Here is a 19954-nt window from a genome sequence, read left to right on the forward strand (position 1 = left end):
GATAAGTCCATTGAAATATATACCCTAGCTAAAATTGAGGAAATGCCCATTGAAATATATACCCTGGCCAAATTTGAGGAAATTCCAAGCCTCGGGTGCACCCCAAGCATAAGGCTCACTGATAAGTGACTTGCTAATTTTTTTAACCGTCGATATATATGGCCAATGATTGGACAATTTGGATCATTCTATTGATGTGATTTTAGTGATGCAGCCGATGATTAGATTATTTTGGGATATAATCAGCAAAAAAGCATCTCTTACTACACTGGAATTAGAGTAAAAAGGGTGGCATTCCAAAACATACCAAAGTAATGAGGCTGCAGAGAGAGCAGAGATACAGTGCAATGCGTTAGCTGCCATTCAGGATTTTATCTGCCCTTGTTTTGCCGGAGACATTACGCCTGGGAAGGGACCCTCACCTTGTCGTCGCTCATTGGGGCTGAAATGCAGGTAACCTCTAATCAGTCTTCATCATGTGATGAGCTCTTTATTTATTTATAGGAGATGGTTCATCTGATATTTATTTATAGGTCACTGATGGAAGTGGGTGTGGATCTTCTGACCTCGGAGATTTCTGGGGTGTCTCCCATCCATGGTTGGGGTCCATAGAACAATGGCTCGGATCACCCATTCATGCTCCATCCACAATAGGGACCCACACTTTGGATGGTTCAGATATTTGTATGCCAGTGCCACGTGTGAGAGGATGAGTCACCGTGATTTTTATAATGGTGCAGAACTAGCATTGGAATTTGGGCCTTATCCATAAATCCTTCTCCACAGCTTGATGATTTAGGTTTTCATTTTTGGACAAAGTACCCCTCATGGTTCAGCAATCCGTACCGTTGATATGGTTGGCCCAGCCATTGATGGACGATGCCTCAAAAATGTCCCGGATTGGAAGATCAGCTATCCAACTTGTTTTTTTTTTTTTTTTTTCCATTTCCATTTGGACGTGGCTAGTTGCTGTATTAAACTTCTGAACCGTCTATTTGCAGACTACTGATGAAGGATTTGGGAATGTCCCATTGAGGAGGTGTTTGGGGCATGGTCCATCTATGGTGGGCCATATCATATTAAAAGTTTGTATTGCTAAAGGATAGAAGAATTTCCAAGTTTGGAAATTCCCAATTTGGAATTCTAGCCGTTTTTACCTATTGGCCGGTTCCTCTGCAAGGGTTGCACATAGGGCCCACCTTTTTTTTTTTTGTTAGCTTGTTAGTACACAACACTGTCAGTTGACACGTCACTGTTAGCCACCCTCACTAGGGATCCATACCAAGACATCAAGTGTTGAAACGAGGTAACTTTCACTCAGTCTACCACTTGAGCTATGGATCAGGGTGCGCACATAGGGCCCACCTTGACGTGTGTATGTATTAAACCTATCCAGCAGAGTGGCCGCCGCACTGTGAAAGTCGGATGATACAAAAATCATGCTTTTGGGCAAGTTTTCTGTTGTTTCCTACAACCTGTCCGCCTAACAAACTGTAGAGGCCTGATTTTTGGGGAATCTCGTCATAGTGGGGGCTTGCTCAATCCGCAGGTGAGACGTCTTACACACAACATGGTGGGCCCCACAAGTCACAGTGTATCAGCAACTGAATAGCTTTTGAACACAAGTGAATTTCTTCCTACAAACAGTTCAATAACCGGTAAAAATTAAAAATAAAAATAAAAATAACGAAAAAAAAAACTTGTAGAATAAGGTTTCAATGGAAATTTTATTATAATAATAATAATATTATTATTATTATTATTATTATTTTATTTTTATTTTTATTTTGGTTTCAGTGGAAACCAGTAGAGCAACCGGCCTCATTAGTCAAACCAAATTCTATTTTAGGAACTGTATAGATGTTGAGGTACGGCAGTCATGTCCCATAAACAAAACACAACCGTCAGCATTGCATTGTTTTCTTGTGCTGCAGACACAAGGCCACCCTGTCATGTCCCCCGGCCAGTGAAATGGCCCACCACATCACAAAGTGACAAGTAATGTACTGTGAAAGCAAAAATGCAAGAAATAAGAGTGTTACTGATTCAAACAAGCCTCGAATTCACTTTACAAGTCCTAGTTATGCCCTTAAAATCCTAAGGAATGAATTACAAAGCCCTAGAACTCTTCACAACTCTCAAATTATAATTACACTTGATATATATAGTATCTCAATTGGAATATGAAATAAATACTACACTTATGCAATTCTACGCACGCATTCAATGGGACTTCGATGACATTGATGATTTGTTGATTTGTCAATGGCATTGAGCATCAACGATTTATCGATGGCATTAACACCTTCGATGACATCGAGTAGCAACACCAAAATCTTCTAGCAACCAACATGGATTTTTTCAATGGCATCGAGCATCTGTTGATGGGATCGAGTGGTTTATCGATGGCATCGATAGATCACACTCCATCTTTCATTTATGCCTTTATCAAGCTCAGAGAAGTTGCACAGAACCGGAGGAACCACTTTCATAAGTATGTTTGTCAAATTCATGCTCGTGTGAATCTTCCTTAGAGTCACGCCTCATTCCTTAAGTACTTGTCGGATAAAATGATGTTGCACATTAATATGTTTAGTACATGAGTGATAAATAATTTTTTTAGCCAAATTGATCGCACTTTTCACGGCCTCCAACTAAAGCCGTATTTGATTTATCATCCTCCTCAACCAAACACCATAAATTTTTCTGTCACTGCCATATACTTATCTTTAGTTGTGGAAAAAGCTACCATAGACTGAAGTTTCGACATCTAATTAATTGCTCCACCTGCTAGTACAAATGAGTAACTAGAAGTTGACCTTCTATTATTCACGCTGCTCGCGTAATCAGAATCCACATAGCCTACTAGATTGTCCCCTGATTTCTAAAATGATAAGACGTAATCTCGCGTACCTCAAATGTATCGAAGTAGTCATTTCACTACCTCATAGTGTTACTTGTCGAGGTTAGACATGTATCTGCTAATAATACCCATCGCATGTGAAATATCTGATATTGTACATACCATGTCATACATTAAGCTGTCAACCACACTCGAATAAGGCACACGAGACATATACTGCTTTTCTTTATCGACTTTATGACACTATTTAGAAGAAAGATTAAAATGAATCGCATGGGAAACGTTGATCGGCTTTGCCTTATCCATCCCATACTTCTTTAATACCTTTTTAAGGTATTCTGTCTAAGATAACCATAGCTTTCTCATTTTCCTGTCTTTATGTTTGTCAATGCCGAGAATTTCCTTTACAACCCCCATATCTTTCATTTTAAATGTTCCCGATAATTGATGTACAAAACTATGATAATAAATTTTTTATCACTCAATGTCTTGTAATAGACAAAATGATCATACTCACTCCTGGAAAACTTCTGATCCACTATGAAATAATCAAATTTCATGTACTATTGACTAGGCGACTGTTTCAGGCACTACAATAACTTTTTTAACATGCAAACTTTATTCTCTGCTCCGTATATTTCAAAACCGTATGATTGCTTCATGCAAAATCTGCTCTTCCCAGTTCCCCATGTAGAAAGGTAATCTTCACATATATTTATTCTAGTTCGAGATTATATTAGATGACTAATGCCAACACGAATCTGATAGATATTTACTTTATGATTGGTGCGAATATCTCAGTGAAGTTCACACACACTCTCTAAGCATATCCCTTCGCTACCAACCTTGTCTTGTATCTACCATGTTTCTTCTTCAGGATCCACTTCCACCCGATTGCTTTTTGGCCGATGGAAAACTCCACCAGCTCCCACATCTTGTTCTTGTACAAGAAATCCATGTCATCACTGCTTTTCACTTTCGGTATTTGGCTCATCAAAAGTCTCTTAAAAAGTAGACGGATTCCCCTCATCCATAATGAGGACAAATACAACATTTATGTCATCTTTATATTTCGTCGATAACCGGTAATTCCTTGGCGGATTCCTTCTCATATGTGGCTGCTCCACTTGCTCTTGTACCTGTCTGCATCCCAATATTAGCATGTGTCTCATATTTATCTAACTGAATGTACACGACTAACTTTTCCACTTCCTTATACTCATCTTTATGGAACAAAGATCTTTGGTCGAATTTAACATTACGATTAAGAAAGATTTTTCATGTGACTCAATCATATAGCCTGTACCCTTTCATGCCACCATCATAACCGACAAAGATGTATTTTTTAGCCAATTGGTCCAACTTATCTCTTTGAACTGACGGTACATGAGAGTAAGCATCGCAACCAAATACACGCAGTCCCGTATAGTCCATTTGCTGACCACTCCACAGTTCCTCTGGAATCTTACATTCAATGGCCATAGAAAGGGACTGATTCACCAAGTAACAAGTCATTTTAACGGCCTTAGTCCACAAGTCTTTGCCCAACCCAGTATTACTAATCATACATTGGGTCCTCTTTAAGAGAGTTTGATTCATCCACTCAACAATACCATTATGCTCTAATGTATGATGCACTGTGTTGTGTCTCACGATCTACTCATCTTTATGATATCGATTGAACTCTTCAGAAGTGAATTCCCCATTATTATCTATCCTCAACACTTCCACCTTTTGCCCTATTTGTTTTTCAATCATCGTCTTCCACTGTTTGAAGTTGGTGAAAATGTCGGATTTATTTTTCATAAAATAAACTTACACTTTTTTAGAATAGTTGTCAATGAATGTGGCAAAACATAATGACTCTCTACCATAAACTACAGATGTCGGCCCTCATACATTATAATGCACATAATTAAAAATACCCTTACAAACATGTTTTCCAAACTTAAAAGATAACCCTAACTATTTACCACATATATACAATGCTCACATATATTAAAATCAATACTAGAATTAAACAATGGTCAGAAAGTACTTTTATGCCCCGTTCGCTCATGTGCCTCAAGCGTGCATGCCACATAGTACAAAAGTGGAATCCGTTATATACGATATAGCTTCACTCGATGAAGTACTCTTGATAAACCTGTAAATGTTTCTATTCCTCCGCGTCTTCAAAACAATGAGTGCTCTCTTTGAAACTTTAAGGACACAATTAAACCCATTTAATTTGTACCCTAGTGCCTTGAGTGCTCCCAAAGATATCAAACTCTTCATCGGATCAGAAACACGTCTCACTTCGGTTAAGATACACTCCGTGCCATCAAACATCTTGATGCGCATCGATTCAATGCAAACCACTTTACAGACATTGTCATTGCCCATAAACACCTGGCCACCATTGCACTCATTGTAACTGGTAAACCAACCTCAATAAAGAGTCGCGTATTACGAAAGCAAGAAATGGAGCCTAAGTGGATCAACGACCATTTCACGGATGATGAGTATTCTTCCATGTGGATTAACGAGTGAGGGAAATTGTCCATCACATGTTTATTAGTAGAATGTACTTCTTTTGATGAAGGGTGGATATTAACATTGTAAGGCACATAAGGGACCAAGGAGTGCAACTAGGCCCAACTGAGCCCATTGACCCGACCCGAACTTTAGGTCACGTCAACCTGGGCTGGGTTTAGGCTTGAAACCGTCAACCTCCTGACTCCAGGTCAAGTTAAGCTGGAGTTAAGGTCTTGGTAAACCCAACCTAACTAGATCTAATTTGAGTTGCCTTAGGTTGATTATTCAATCTCTCCTGTCCTGTTCACTGGGCTATTCTCAAATCCCAACAAGAGATTTTTCCGACAAGATTCGCCCCTTCTGCCATACCATTTGGTGATCCAGACCGCTCATCTAGTCAGTCACACAACATATGGCCCATACAGTGAGAAATATCTGGTATGTCACAATGGGCCAAGATTTCTCACCCAAATTCGAATGAACGGTGAGGATCTTTGACAAACTAAAGCTTTTGCTTACCTTGAGACCTTATAGATGAACGACCTGGATCACTCCTACGGTGGGTTTGTAAGAGGATAGGCCTTGAGAAAGCGATCCTACTGCTCAAGACAAAGATCAATGGATATTAAAGTCCAAAAGATTTAAATCGTTAATCCATAGCTTTCAATTTATTGAATAAAACACGCTAAATATAGACTTCCGACAAAAAATAATACTTTTTTAGGCCGTGCTTTTCTCGCACCGAAATCTGATTTGCAATATTCTCTTTTCCTTCCTTGCCCCACGCGCGTGTGGAGCCCTGCACATATGACAGCAAGATCTGAGCTTTCCATCAGATGGGCCTATACTTTTCAGATCGTTCAGTAGACAGTTTTAGTTCTATGAGTGGGCCAGAATCTACTAAACAAATGGACGTCTTAAAAACACTGTGTTTCGCACGTGCGTTATATTGCAAGTGCGCGCGCTTGAGGAGAGCCAGGTCTTCACACGCGTGGATTTCGTGTCGGTTGTATTGTCGTGTCGGTTACGAGCAGTTGAAGATCCGTGAATACGTAAATGAATATTTTAGTTAGGAATTCTAAGGACAGTCAGATCTGGTTTTCATTAGCGTGCATGTGGGGCCCAATGGTAGAGTAATCAAGACCGTTGATCTGATGAGCCCTGACATTTGTGGGGATGTTACTAAATCAACCAGATCGTAAGATCCTAACCTTTTGATATATGGACTTTCTCTAAAGATGAATTAATGTCGGTTCTGCTATATCTTTTTCCTAATGTCTATTTCTAGCCTACCGATTTAATGGTTAGCATGTACAAAATTTGGGGATTTTTGTAGCATCCACCATCTACAGTGGATGTAATCAGATTAACGATTTGGATCATCAAATGATGGGCCCCACATGTCTATGGCTAGCTTGTCACGACAGGACCTGGCCTGAATCCAAACAACCCCCTCGTGTATGCGGGAGCGGATTAGGTCAGGTGTTATCCTTACCGTGGGGCCCATATTGATGTTTTGATGTACATCTATGCCGTCCATCCGTTTTCCCATCCCAATTTAGGATGTTTTCCCCAAAAGATAATCAAATAAAGTTTCATATGGACCACACCAAAGGAAAGAGTTGTGATTGAATGCCCACCATTAAAATATTTATATGTCCCACCGTGATGTTTATTTTCCATCCAACCTGTTGATAAGGTCAAGAAGACATAGATGAAGAGAAAATAAAAATATCATCTTGATCCAAAACTAGTGGTCCACAAAATGATTTTAATGATGATTCATCACTGTTTCCATTGGTATGGTCCACCTGAGATTTGGATCTTCTTATTTGTATAGATCATGTACTAGAATGATCTAGTAAAACAGATGGACAGCGTAGATATAAAAAAATATATCAAAGTGGGCCCCACACGGTAGGTGTTACCCGGGTAATACCTAATCCGCTGCCGTATTTTGCTTACTCGCGGGTCAGTCTTCATAGAAATTCCATCCAGACTCGCTTACGTGAGATCGAGAATTTCCTCGCAGTATATATGATAACCTTCTAAATATTTTACAGATCCAGTCCAATCATCGGGTGGGGCCCTCTGAGAACATTTTCTGGCCCAAAATTTAGTTCGTTCCACTAATTATCTGAGGTACATATATGTGTTGAACATAAACCATTGATCATTCTTTTCTACTTCGCAAATAGGGCACCTGATGATGGACCGATCCGATTTTTCCCCTAGGCATGCTTACAGTGAGTCCCACCTGATGACTGGCCTGTACGTGTGTGATACATTTCATCTTCAATCTTCTTTGGTGCGATTGGTCTTTAGATTCCTCTAGGGTCCATGGCCCACCCTCAATGTCTCTTCCGTTGGAAACGGATTGGCTACTCCCCCTGCCACCGGCCCCGTGGCTGATGGTCGGTGTTCTGTGGGCCCTACCATGATGTATGTGTTTCATCCATTCCGTTCATCCATTTTTAAAGATCATTTTAGAGCTTGATACCAAAAATTAGAGGTATATAAATCTCAGGTGGTCCACACCACATGAAAACAATAGTGATTGGATATCCACCATTAAAATCCTCCTAAGGCCCACTGTACTGTTTATTTGATATCCAATCTGTTGATTAGGTCATACAGGCCCAGATGAAGGGAAAAAACAAAAATCAGCTTGATCCAAAGCTTTTATGGCCCCCAAAATGTTTTTAATGGTCGATGCTCATTCAACACTGTTTCCTGTAATGTGGTCCACTTGAGATTGGGATATACCTCATTTTTGGTCTCATACTGTAAAATGATCTGTAAAAATAGATGGACAGCATGGATGAAACACATACATCATGGTGGGGCCCACAGAGCACCGACCATCAGCAGTTGGCTGGTGTCAGGGGGAGTAGCCAATTCAAGAGAATCTATCGACTGTTGATTCATTCCCGTGAACCTTTACATTACATTAAAAATTACAATAAGATAAGGTTAAGATTCTCCTACTCACAAGGCTTTCGAGGCATAGATACATAGCTTATCAACGGTTGGATATAAAGGATCAATGGTCTGGATTATCGAACCATGGGCCCCATTCATCATACTTGAAAACTTTCATCTTTTTAGAAAATAACGGGTACTGATGCGTCACGCTCGAATAGCATCCTGATAGGGTCATCCTGACTGTTGTTTTGGTGTATCGGCTCATAGGGTCATCCTGACCGTCTATTTTGATGCCACATCTACAGTTGTTAGGTTTGTTTATATTGGGATATTTTTGGAGAAAAAATACTTCCATCAAAATTTCCATCAGATCAACGGTTTGGATCAACTAGCTAAGTCCCACTTTGATCAATTTGGACACACCAGGACACTATTGCATTCTGTGTCAGGACACTCATCTGTTTCCTCTCGTTTGTGTTAGCTGTTTTACATGATGAGAAATATCCTTGATAGTCATGATTGAATAAAAAGCAAGACAATACAATGCAGCCGGAAGAATGTTGAATACATCACAAAGATCGCTTTAAATCATACGTGGCAGAATGATGTATCAATCCGGACCTTCCATTTAGTGGACCCTACTGTACATAGAGATTGGAAGATCCTAGATATCTGATCAGTTGTCTTCAATGCAACGGTAGAAAACACAAATGGCTAGTGAATTTTCATCCATGTAAAGAAAGGGTAAGATCTATGTCAGCTGTAACTTTAGAATCATAGCCGTGAATCGTGTGGCCAATTAGTTTAACCGTCCAGATAGAATGATCACCCTCACAGGTGTACTCTATTATAATGGATCTAACGTATTTCGGTTCTTCCGTGTCTACCATATAAATCTCCTGAGAAAAGACGGGGAAATCTGAACGACGGACTGGAACTTGTACAACACCTGTTTTACGCAGCTCGAAAAAGATTCAAACTGTATGGGTTCACCATGTTGTATATATGAAATCAAATCCATTAATCAGGTACTAAGAATCATCTTAACCTTCAATATTGAAAAAATATAATTGATAACATCTCATATGGACCACACAAAAGTGAACAAAGTAAAAATGCGTTTATAACCTCTAAGTTCACTCGTTATTGACCAAGTAGTTTTGGATCAGGACCATGTGAGTCACACCTGATGAACGGGTTTCATGAAATATGAAAACCGAGATGCTCCAGATATTAAACCTATGGTTGGTGTACCATCCTCATTGTTCCCTGTGGTATGGCCCACCTGAATTTTGGATTCAAATATTGTTTTAGATAAAATTCTATAATCCTGGTATAACATGATGGACGGAGTGGATTTTGTATTTAAAAAATGGTGGACGCAGAACAGATAGGGTGTGTAGAACACAGTGATGTAGACGGCTTCGTTCCGTAGATAAACGTGTTAGCCTTCGAAAGCACCGCATACGTTTGTCCCTCTCCCTCACGCAAGCTTTTTCGCAGCATATGTTGCCATCGAGAGATTGACAGAAAAGGCATTTTACGCGGAAGTCATCAAGATCGCGAGAACCGTAAAATAAGCTTATCTCACGGAGTGGAATGAGTTACCCAACGTCCCACGTGTGATTTTGAGTACCGCCAGATAATTTAGCCAACCAAGCTTGCTATGCGGGTTGCCTATGCCGAATTTGCAATTTGATGATAATTTTTCATTTGTTAGACTCTATAAGTTGTGTGGAACGTAAAAATTATTCAAAAAAATTAGGAGAATAATATGATTAAGTCATATAAGACATTTATCATAAATAATAAATTTAGGATTTATAATAAGTTACTAATTGCAAAGAGTATTAGTTATAGTTTAATTTCTAAACTTCTTCTAGTCTTGATATCCCTATTAAAAGGGGGTAAACTTGTTTATTTCATCCATTAATTATTGATAAATTTATTTTAATTTTTTAGAATTATTTCTAATTTTTATTTTTTATTGTGGGTTTTAGGAGTCGAATCCGGAGAAGCTCCGTGGATTCTTGAAGAAGACCGTGATCAACCACATCACATTCATCCCTGCATTACAAGGCGTCTTCTACAAAGAATGTGGACTATTTATGATAGGGCCCAGTGGAGGAACAGTCTCGATGTCATGCACGTGTGCAATGGGACGGGATGTGGATTGCGTCCTACCCCCGGACAATAATTTGTCTGGGCAAGGCTTTATGGGGCCTACTGTGATGTAAGTGTTTTATCTACACCGTTCATCGTTTTTCTCGTATCATTTTAAGGTGCCAAAGGAAAAAGAGGCAAGAAAAAGGCTTAAGTCAACCACAAATTTGGGATTGCATGTTCACTACTAAGAACTTGTTGAGGGTTGGAGAAGTTTCGGATGAAGTTGATATTTATTTTTTCGCTTCATACACGTCTACATGACCTTATGAATAAGTTGGACGGTAAAAAAATATTACGGTGGTCCTTAGAAAGGTTTCAACGGTGAATGCCATTATCACTGCAGCTTCCTTTGGTGTGGTCCACTAAATTTGTGAAACTACTTAATTTTTTGTCTCGTACCTTAAAATGATCTGAGAAAAAACGATTAACGGCGTGGATAAAACACTTAAATCACGATGGGCCCTACAGAGCCCCGCCCGGACGGATTACCGTCCGGGCGGGGGTAGGACGCAATCCGCGTCCGTGTGCAACGTGTATAATCCGTCCGGGCGGGGGTAGGACGCAATCCGCGTCCTTGTGCAACGTGTATTAGGTGGCCTACTCTCTTCGCTGTCATGTGATGTGAAGTAGGAAACTAGGAATTTTCTCCCTGTGTGCCTATGCAAATGTATACTCATCTGTGGCACTGGTTTCGTTTAATTGGGCAATAATGTTTCATCCGTACCGTTGATTTGATGGACCACACCACGGGTAAAGGATCACGAAGAAACCCCAACATCCAAAGGTCAGAAATGTTCCATCTTTGCTCATTTTTGTTAAAAACGGACCAAATCAAGCGGTTTCGCATTTAGATCAAGAGTGCGGGTAATCCCAACATGGGCCCCATATGTACTGCATCATGGGCAGCAAACCATTCATATCTATCAAGATCTAACCACTCACAAGGAAGTCTTCTCCATTGATGGTCCACCAAGTATAACTTGCCTTTATCGGACTATTCTAACCGTTTAATAAATAAGCTTTCTTCTCAATTGATGCGAACCATTTATAACATGGAATAGGTTCGTTTTCAGACCACGGTACTTTGGCTATTGGACTCACTATGTTGACGGTTCAGATCTAATCCGTGCATGCCACGTGTGCAGAAAGTGACATGGAGAACCGGTTCAGCTCAGTGATCGCGTGGAGATCATATTGCGGCTCTGGCCTCACCCAACACGGTACGGCGCTGAACGTGGGGCCCACCTTGATGTATTTTTTGTATATCCATGCCATTCATCCATTTTTCCAGATCATTTTGTCTGTAAGATCCAAAATAAAGCGGATCCAAATCTCAGTTGGACCACACCACAAGAAAAAACGGTGACTGGACGCCTACTCTTAAAAACTTCCTAGGGCCCAGCAGAATGTTTATTTTCCATACGATAAGGTCACACAGACCTGATTTAGGGAAAAGAGCATAATATCAGCTTGATACAAAACTTTTGTAGCCCACATAAAGTTTTTAATGGTCAATCAACCACCACTGTTCTCTATGGTATGATCCATCTGAGATTTAATAAATTTGTTATAATTTTATTTTTATATTTCATCAAATGCTCTAAAATAAGCTGGAAAAACGGATGGACGGTATGGATATACAATACATACATCAAAGTGGGCCGCACGGTCTGCGACGTGCCTAGTCCGCTCCCGACAACGTGTGCTGGGCTGTAATGTGGGAACACACCTACCGCCGTGTATAGGAAACAGTCGGTGTAGAAAGCCCACCATCGACTTTGTGTAAGTCCACAGTCGTCGTATCTATATTTCATCCTGTCCATTCAACAAACCTCGTCTGGATGGAATGACTTCCCTAAAGCTACACTATTCCGAAACTCGGGTGGGCCATAACACGTGAGACGGCTACCTAAGTGTCGAATCAACCTGATTTCTGGATCAGTAGCAAACGAGATGTTTTTCACGTGATGGACGGCGTGGATCCCATGCACGTGAAATCATTTTTGCCACGCTTTTGCGTGAGCTTCTGTGGATACTGTGGGGTCCACTGTGTGATGCATGTTCCTTACATCTATGCCATCCATCTGTTTTGACAGCCGACTTTAGTGCATGATCCCAAATAACGAAGCAGATCCAAATCTCATGTGGACCACACCACAGGAAACAGTGGTGACCGACCATTAAAAACTTTTTATGGGCCATAAAAGTTTTGGATCAAACTGATATTTGTGTTTTCCCTTCATCGAGATCCGTGTGTCCATGTCAATAAATTGGATCGAAAATAAACAGTACGGTTGGCCCGAGGAAGGGTTTTGTGGTGGGCGTTCAATCACAACCGTTTCTTTTGTTGTGGTCCATCTAATATTTGGATTTTTCTCATTTTTGGGCTCATGCCATTAATGAGCAGGAATAACGGATGGGTCGGATAGATGCACATCACATTCATCAAAGTAGGCCTCACTTTCAGGAGCAAGCAGTTACCCCGACGGGCCCGATCTCACCTAATCTAATCTGCTCCCTTCCGGCTGTACACGACAGCTGCGGCACCAACGGCCTAGACATCTCACACGTGGTGTATGCGGTGTTTATCAGGGAAGCAGATTGCCTGTGACCCCGGGACAGAGATATACCTGTGCCTGCGGGCTGTATGGAGTTCAAAGAGATGTCCGTGACAAATCCACTCCGTCCATCTGTTTTGAAAGGCCAAAATAGAACAGGATTCTAAAAATCAAGCAGACCCAAAACTCAGGTCAGCCACACCAAGGAAACAGTGGGAACAAAAACATCCACCTAAACCCTTTTGGAGCTGATCATGATGTATATATGCCATCCAAACCGTTCATAAGTTATTACCACTCAGATAAACCGCAGGAACAAACATTATCATAACACAAAACTTCTGACACCCAAGGCATTCAATCCTCACTGTTTAGTGTGGTACAGCCCACATGAGTTTTGGATCTACCTGATTTTTAAAATCCTCCGGACTGCGGTCTTTCAAAACTAATGGATGGTAGTAGATTTATCACCGACATATCTGTGGGACCCACACAGCCCCTGGCACAGAAATATTCATGTGCCCGAGGTCACATGCAAACTGCTTCCGTTTGATAGGGAAGCCCCCCAATAAATCTAGCTCCGATGGGGCCCACCTTCAGGTCCCATCCATACCAAGCTGACATCATACCCATGTGACTGAGTTTTCAGACTTTCTACACTTCCCTGCTCTGATACTTGCATTAAAATCAGAAAAAAAGAAGAAGCAATAATTAAATAAGATCTTGATTTTCCATGTCTATGATAAGTCCATGATCGAGTCAACCTGAGAAAAACTCAGTCATCTTCTCAAAATCCAGTTCTCTCAAATCCCAATATCAGAACTCCCCAAACGCGTCCCAAATTCCAGTCCAAATGGGAACCAATCTCCAAAACCATCCAAACGTCTCTCTTCTCTTCCTAATCCTCTTCCTCTCCTCTCTTCAACGCCTCTCATCGTCCTTCACACCTTCAATCAACCACCTCATTCTCTGCGGATCAACCACCAAGGCAACAATCGACGGTCGAGATTTCGTTGGTGATTTCCATGATCCCAGTCCAGTCCACCTCTCCACAGATTCAAAGATCTCAATCCAAGACCAAAACCCAACTCCAGATTCGTCTCTTTACCAAACTGCAAGAATCTTCAGGAAGACTTCTTCCTACGAATTCGACATTGAAACCAACGGCACCCATCTGGTACGATTTCATTTCTACCCTTTCTCCAATCCGGATTACAATCTCAGCTCTGCCATTTTCAATGTTTCCGCTTTTGGATTCCCTCTGTTGAAAGATTTCAATGTCCTGAACAAAACCCATGTCTTAAAAGAGTACATAATCAAGATCAACAGTCAGAAATTGGTGATCTTGTTCACACCTTTGCATTCTTCATTCGCATTCGCTAACGCCATTGAAGTCTTTTCCGCACCTGATGATCTGATCGTCGACGTCGCTCGGTTGGTTAAACCCACCGGAATCGAGAATTACAACGGTCTGTTACATCAAGTGCTAGAGACCGTTCATCGAATCAACGTTGGTGGCCCGTCTCTCACACCATTCAACGACTCTCTGTGGAGGACTTGGATTCCTGATGAGGATTTCCTGAAATTGAAGTCCGCCGCAATGCCAGCCAAAGCTGGCGGGCGAATCAACTACCAACAGGGAGGCCCGACTCCTGAAATCGCGCCGGAAACCGTTTACGCCACCGCCCAACAGATGAATATAACGAATTCATCGATGGCTGATTTCAATATAACTTGGGTTTTTCCTGTAGATCTTGGTTCACGACACTTCATTCGTTTGCATTTCTGCGACATTGTCAGTTTGGCTCTTCACGAGCTGTATTTCAATGTCTATATCAACGATGATTCGGCATTTAAAGATCTCGATCTCTCAACCCTAACCACCCAAGCACTTGCCGCCCCTTACTACATCGACTTCATCGTCGATCCTGACAATTCCGGTCTTATCAGTGTAAGTGTCGGGCCTTCAGAGCTGAGAACTAATTCGAAGAAAAACGCAATTCTAAATGGATTGGAAATCATGAAGATGAATGGTGAATTGGGTTTCATTCCAAAGCCCAAGTCGAAGAATCGTATCCCTCTCCTGGTCGGATCGACCGTTGGAGGATTTGCTTTCATCTGCATTTCAATTGTTTTGTTCTTCTTCCTATGTCGACGGAAAAGGCCTGAAAAACCCAAATCAGAGAACAAACCTAGAGAGAGTGCGGCATGGTCGCCGGTGCCTGGCTTTGGTGGAAGTTCATTTAGTTCATTGACTAATAGAACCAATCCATCACCTGGCCCAAATATCAATCTTGGGTTGAAGATACCGTTCCTCGATATACTCTCTGCAACGGACAATTTCAATGAGAAATCTCTAATTGGTTCTGGTGGATTTGGTAATGTCTACAAAGGAGTGGTTGGTGATGGCAGGAAAGTCGCTGTGAAAAGAGGCATGCCTGGTTCTAGGCAAGGCCTACCAGAGTTCATGACTGAGATCACGGTCTTGTCTAAAATCCGGCATCGACACCTCGTTTCCTTAATTGGGTATTGCGAAGAACAGTCAGAGATGATTTTGGTCTATGAGTTCATGGAAAATGGGACACTGAAGGATCATTTGTATGGTTCGGATTCTCCCTGTTTGTCTTGGAAACAGAGGCTTGAAATATGTATCGGTTCTGCAAGAGGCCTTCACTACCTTCATACAGGTTCATCACATGGAATCATCCACCGCGATGTTAAATCAGCAAACATCTTGCTCGATGAGAATTACCTGGCGAAGGTGGCTGATTTCGGCCTTTCAAGAGCCGTGCCCTGCATCGATCAATCCCATGTAAGCACCAATGTCAAAGGAAGCTTTGGATATCTTGATCCAGAGTATTTTAGGAGGCAGCATCTGACAGAGAAGTCAGACGTGTATTCATTTGGAGTAGTGCTTATTGAAGTCTTATGTGCAAGGCCAGCCATTGATATCTCACTCCCAAGGGATCAGGTGAACTTAGCTGAGTGGGCCATGCAATTTCAAAAGAAGGGTTTGATCGAGCAGATCATCGATCCTCAGCTTGTGGGTACTATCAATGCTAATTCGCTGAGGAAATTCACGGAAACAGCAGAGAAGTGTTTGGCTGAATATGGCGTTGATAGGCCTTCAATGGGAGATGTTCTGTGGAATTTGGAATATGCATTGCAACTCCAAGAAACAACCATGCTTCGAGAACCGTATGAAGACAGTACTACGTCGGCATCTGGGTCTTCATTGCCGATGGTTCGTCGTACTCCTTCCAGCAGCATCAAAATAGAGAATGAGAGTTCGGCATTGACGAGCAATGAGAGTTCAGATACAAGGACGAGCGGAGTTTTCTCTCAACTGCTTAGTAGTGAAGGAAGATAGTTTGGTTTTTTATTCCATTGCATGTTCTTGATCTAGGCCATTCGTTAGGTGGGCCTCATGCATAGGAGGATTGGTCAGTTGCTCAAATCAGATGTAGAAGTGCGGTCGGATTAGCAAGTAACCGATAATCAATTACTTGTATCATATGTAGATCTTGGGTGGTATTAATCTGAATTGTAGGATTTCTTTCTATGCAGATTATGTTATTTGTATAACTGTTATCCTGTCCGTTGATTTGTTCTGCCTTTAATCATGTTAGTCACCATGAATATGTAAATGGGGTGCTCAACACAGGTGGGCTTAGTGTAATTATGGTTTTGTTTTGATTGTAATGTTGATGGTTCTGGCTGATAAGGGAGAAACAATACCCTTGAAAGGCCTGTTTGGATGTACTGGAGATCGTAATTGTTTTAGATAATCTGGCAGAAATGAATGCTTAGTTAGATGCTGTGTTCCCGCCGTTACAACCCTGAATGGTCATCCATGCATGCCGTGTTCCTGCTGTTTCTCATGAATGGTCGTCCATTACATTTCATGTCGACCTGCAGGTTCCTGCACAGAGGTTTTTGTATTGAGCTGAACAAAGGAAAACAGCCGAACGACCTTTGAACAGAAGAAGGAAATGCAACCAAACCATCACACTGTTGGAATATTTGGTTGAATTAAATAAACTGGTAAAAAAAAATGAAATAAAAAATTTATAGAGTTGAGTTGACGCGTGATGTGAGTCACTCGGCTTAAAATCGAATTTGCCCTTCTTGGATAATGTCTCTAGTGTAACAAATTTTCACAACAATCAACCTTCAGGATACAATTACTATGACATGGACCCAACGGTGCACTTACTGTACGTAGACTCGAACCACTTACAGTTTAACCTGAAAGTGCTGAGTTAGCTCGGCGACGAACTCAACAACCAAAATCTCATAAATTAAATAGAAAAGGAAAAGAGAATTTTTCACAGGAGAGCAAAAAGATTTTCATTAAAAAAAAAAAAACAAAATGAAAGTCTTTATATAGACTCCGAAGTAGTGCATTAAGCACCATTTTGAAAGATTTTGGTCCATTGGATTTAAACCCAATATGTGCGACCAACCAACTAGTCGCATCTCTCTGTTTCAAAACAACAAGGCAAGAGCAAGTATACTTGCACAAAATAAAATCCTCGAGTACTCAAAGACCACCATATTTCATGGTTATTTCAATACCTAATATTACACTAGCCTCTGCTAAGTTTTTTATATCAAACTTAGATGACAAGAATTTCTTAGTTGCATTAGCTAATTTAATATTAGTTAAAAAATAAGCATGTTATTAACATAAAGTCAGGTAATAACACTATCATTAAAAAAAAATTACTATATACACATCTATCTGAATCATTTATATGATAACCGTTTGATTTCAAAACACCATCAAATTTTTAATGCCATTGTTTACGAGCCTGTTTTATATCATATAGTGACTTATTTAGTTTATACACTTTATTTTCTTTACCCAATATTATATAACCCTCGGGTTGCTTTATATATATTTTCTCTTCTAAGTCTCCATTTAGAAAAATCGTCTTAAGTTCCATCTGGTGTACCACTAGTTTATATATATAAGTTATTGCTATTACGACCGTGATAATTGTAATCCTAGTTACAGAAGTATAGGTATCAAAATAATCTATTCATTTATTTTGTTTAAAGCCTTTTATACCAATCCAATATTAAACTTATTAATGGTCACATCTGATTTTAATTTTTTTTCTAAACACTAATTTATAACATATTGGCTTGTTTCCAGGTGGTAGGTCTACAAGTTCTGTTGAGGGTCAAATATTGCATATTGAACCCCATTTATTACTTGGTTTTATGAACATGATAATGCTTAATGTTCTATTTTAACCATGTTTGTGTTGCAAGGTGAATTCAAGAGCTTGAATTGAAAAGGATGCTAAAAGTATGGATTTAACGCTCAAGAATCACTGAGGCCGGTGTACAGACCGCTAACAGGGGCTGTAAAAAAGAATGGATGGAGTGGATTGCTCCAAAACATCAAGGTGGGACCCACTTTACGTGGTTGGTGTACACAGAAGCTGTGCACCGGCTGTGCACCGAATCAGCCAGAATGGTTAAAGTCCGCTGACCCGACTCCTACTCGGATTCAAAAATCCAATCCCCGCCTGTGAAAGTAAACAGCGACTTGCGGACGAAGTTCGGTGGGCCACCATCATCATCCAAATCAATGATCCAAACTGTTCATTGCATCTTGGAGGTTAAACCGACTATACCCTGATTTGCGGCTCAATTTTCTTAAACATTGCATGTACATGAAGGTTTAAACACAGGATGGACGACAGAATAGAAATTCCGTGGGCCACACCGAATCCGATCCAAAACTGTCCATCTCCGACCGGTTTTTCGAGGAGAATTCAATGAATAGAGTGGATTTCCTCGCCAGAGCCCATCATGGGCCCACCAAACATCACAGATCCAAAAAGAACGTTCGCAAGGTCTGTGAACGTGACTTGCGGACGGTCTTGATGGGCCATAAATGTCGGATCATCACTCCGATCTGGACCATCCAAAATCATGGGACAAGAGTCTCGACCCTGTCCAAGAAGTTGGATCAGGAAGAAACGCATTGATGACGTGGACCTGGAATCCCACTCACCCCATTCCTTTCTCTTGCATGCGCTGACAAACCTAACAAACCTTCGTTCAAAATTACGAAACTACCCTTCCTGCTACTATAAAAGAGAGAAGAAAGGGAGAAAAAAAGAGGAGAAAGAGAGAAGGACGGGAGCAAAGGCAGAGAGAGAGAGCATGGAGCGCGGCTGTTTTCAAAAGAGTTTTTCTTCCCTTTCTTTGTTTATTTTATTTGTCTTTTTTTTTTTTTTAAAAAAAAGAGATTTTAGTTTAATCATGTTTATGATTCGCTAAACCTCTTAGCTAGGGTTAAGAGGTGAAGCTTGTAACTTGATGACTTGTTTTCGATTGCTTTGATTCATTTTGGTTGAACTCTCTTTGATCTTAGTTTGATTATAAGAAATACTTTCAGTTTATTTTATGATTTGTTGTGACTTAAATTATAATGAATTTGCGATAGCTTTGAGTATGTTCTTTTTAATGGGATTTGTGAAATTAGGAAATCCTGTTGTTCGCCATCATCTCCTGGGCATGGTTGGATGATAAAATCCTCCATAATTTTCACAATTCTCTTAAATTGGTTGTGGATTAGGAAATTCTGTTGTTTACTCTATCTCATGGGCATGGTTTTGTGATAGAATCAATTCTAGTTCTAATACCTTTCATCCATTGAGAATTAGACCAAAGGAAGTTTAGATTTGGTTTTTAATGAGATATCTTTTAATTGGATGAAGATAGGACTCTGATTCCAGTTGTGTTCGTGAATCAAGCATAGATCACTCTAATCTCTACAAGTGGATCCTTGGAAACCCTAGTTTCTCACTTTTGAATTTCACAAGTTTTTAAGTTTTTCACAATTATTATCTCATTTATTCCAGATCTAGAAATACATCTTCTTCTAGTTCTAGTTCTAGTTGTT

The 19954-nt window shown here is 40.5% G+C and overlaps 1 protein-coding gene across 1 annotated transcript; it reads left to right on the forward strand.

Annotated features, from left to right (window-relative positions):
- The first annotated feature begins 13677 nt into the window (after window positions 1-13677).
- On the forward strand, window positions 13678-16847 carry LOC131232831 (probable receptor-like protein kinase At5g24010). Its single transcript, XM_058229320.1, has one exon. It carries the CDS (start codon window positions 13883-13885, stop codon window positions 16397-16399), a length of 2517 nt encoding a protein of 838 aa, XP_058085303.1. The 5' UTR covers window positions 13678-13882; the 3' UTR covers window positions 16400-16847.
- Window positions 16848-19954: the final 3107 nt, after the last annotated feature.

The sequence above is a fragment of the Magnolia sinica genome, chromosome 18, assembly GCF_029962835.1.
Source record: "Magnolia sinica isolate HGM2019 chromosome 18, MsV1, whole genome shotgun sequence".
Lineage (NCBI taxonomy): Eukaryota > Viridiplantae > Streptophyta > Magnoliopsida > Magnoliales > Magnoliaceae > Magnolia > Magnolia sinica.

Bases quoted from the DNA above. Each gene is read 5' to 3' on its own strand.
- LOC131232831 (XM_058229320.1), top strand. From the start codon at position 13,883: ATGGGAACCAATCTCCAAAACCATCCAAACGTCTCTCTTCTCTTCCTA.